Below are 1,934 nucleotides of genomic sequence, written 5' to 3' on the forward strand. Positions count from 1 at the left end.
TTTCGGTGTCTCTTCATCACCGTTTTCTAGCTATTCGCGTCATTCAAAGACTAGCCGAGGATGAACGCCATGCATATCCTAGGGCGGCCGACATTATTAAGTCACATTTATACGTGGATGACTTGCTAACCGGTGCCAATACTATAGACGAGGCCCGATTAATTCGAGATGAGGTAACCGAACTTTTGTCGCGGGGAGGGTTCACTATTAGGCAGTGGGCATCCAATGACGAACGAATTATCAATGATTTAGAGTCCAACGCACTACATGCGAGCTTTAAGTTAAACGCGGACCTGCTAAAAACGTTAGGAATAACGTGGAGTACGCAGGACGATGAAATATGTTATACAACCAATTCGATTAAAAGTTCAGATCAAGTAACAAAACGAAACATCTTATCGGAAATAGCGAAAATTTACAATCCATCAGGTTTATTAGGTCCGGTTATATTACTCGCTAAAAGGTTAATGCAAAACGTGTGGCGGTGCGGAATAACGTGGGATAAGCCTGTTCCACAAACAATATACACTGAATGGTTAGAGTTTACGCGGCAATGAGAGATCATGGATCGGGTGACATTTCCTCGTAAATTACTAATAACGAATCACCGCGATATACAAATTCACGGTTTCTGCGACGCCAGCAATGTCGGCTACGGCGCCTGTCTTTATGTGCGTTCGAAAGATAATCAAGGCAACGCGACGTCTCGATTGTTGTGTTCCAAGTCGCGTGTCGCACCATTAAAACCCGTAACCATACCGCGTCTGGAGCTCTGCGGAGCCTTGTTATTGGCACAGCTGCTCCGCGAAACTGCTAGCGCGCTAGAACTCGAAATCAACAGGGTGTTTCTCTGATGCGACTCAACCATAGTACTACACTGGTTGAAGACTGACCTCCAACGACTTAAAACATTCTTCGCGAATAAAGTATCGGAAATTCGAGATCTTACCGACTCCATAGAATGGCGTCACGTCCGTACATCAGATAACTCAGCAGATGCAATTTCGAGGGGTCAGCTACCTCTCGCCTTTTTACAAAATAAGTTGTGGTGTACGGGCCCGTTGTGGCTGATTAAGGACGAGGGCGGGTGGCCCAACGAGGTCGTACAGGCATGTGAAGTTCCGGAATTAAAGAAAAACATGTGTTTAACGTCAATATCCGACAACATTAGAATTCTAAATAGATATTCATCCTATGCTAAATAGTACAGAATCATTGCCTATTGCCTTCGGTTCCGTCTCGGTAACAAATATGTCGGGGCGTTGTGCGCTAGAGAGATCGTCGAATCCGAAATACGAATTTTGAAGATTTTGCAGGCGAATCGATTTCACAGCGAAATTGAAAGTCTCAAAACTAAGAATCACGCGGATAAAAGTAGGATCGCCAATTTGAATCCGTTCCTAGACGAAAAAGGATTAATTAGAGTAGGAGGTCGTCTCCAAGGTTCGAGACTAACATTTTCTCAAAAACACCCGGTCTTACTTCCGAGCCGTGATCAGTTGACTGATAACATCATTCGCGAAATACATGAGTCAAATTACCAGTCGGGCATTCAGAGTACGTTGGCTACGCTGCGTCAGTGATTCTGGGTGCTTGATGATAAAAATCAGGTGCGAAAGGTGGTTCGTAGATGTATTCGTTGTACTAGGTTTGACGCCAGCACTGTCGAACCAAAAATGGGAAATCTTCCCGCGGTACGAGTTCGTGAAGCGGTTCCTTTTACTAATACTGGGATTGATTTTTGCGGACCGTTTTACATTAAGGAACGAAAATTTCGTAATAAGACGCGTGTTAAGGTCTACGTATGCATATTCGTGTGTATGTCGATAAAGGCGGTACACCTCGAAATCGTAAGCGATCTAACATCAGATGGCTTCCTAGCCGCGCTACGTCGTTTAGCCGCGAGACGAGGGTTACCCACGCACATCTATTCA

At 44.8% G+C, this 1,934-nt stretch overlaps 1 protein-coding gene across 1 annotated transcript in view; it reads left to right on the top strand.

Annotated features, from left to right (window-relative positions):
* The window catches only part of LOC105457913 (vacuolar protein sorting-associated protein 13-like protein), an 11,680-nt gene that overhangs the window by 5,149 nt on the left and 4,597 nt on the right, over positions 1–1,934 (top strand). Inside the window, exons 2-3 of the mRNA XM_011702859.1 lie at positions 31–535; positions 644–842. Coding sequence (XP_011701161.1) covers positions 31–535; positions 644–842 — 704 coding nt within the window. The remainder of the gene's footprint in view (positions 1–30; positions 536–643; positions 843–1,934) is intronic.

This window comes from Wasmannia auropunctata, unplaced genomic scaffold (genome assembly GCF_000956235.1).
Source record: "Wasmannia auropunctata unplaced genomic scaffold, wasmannia.A_1.0 LD336103.1, whole genome shotgun sequence".
Lineage (NCBI taxonomy): Eukaryota > Metazoa > Arthropoda > Insecta > Hymenoptera > Formicidae > Wasmannia > Wasmannia auropunctata.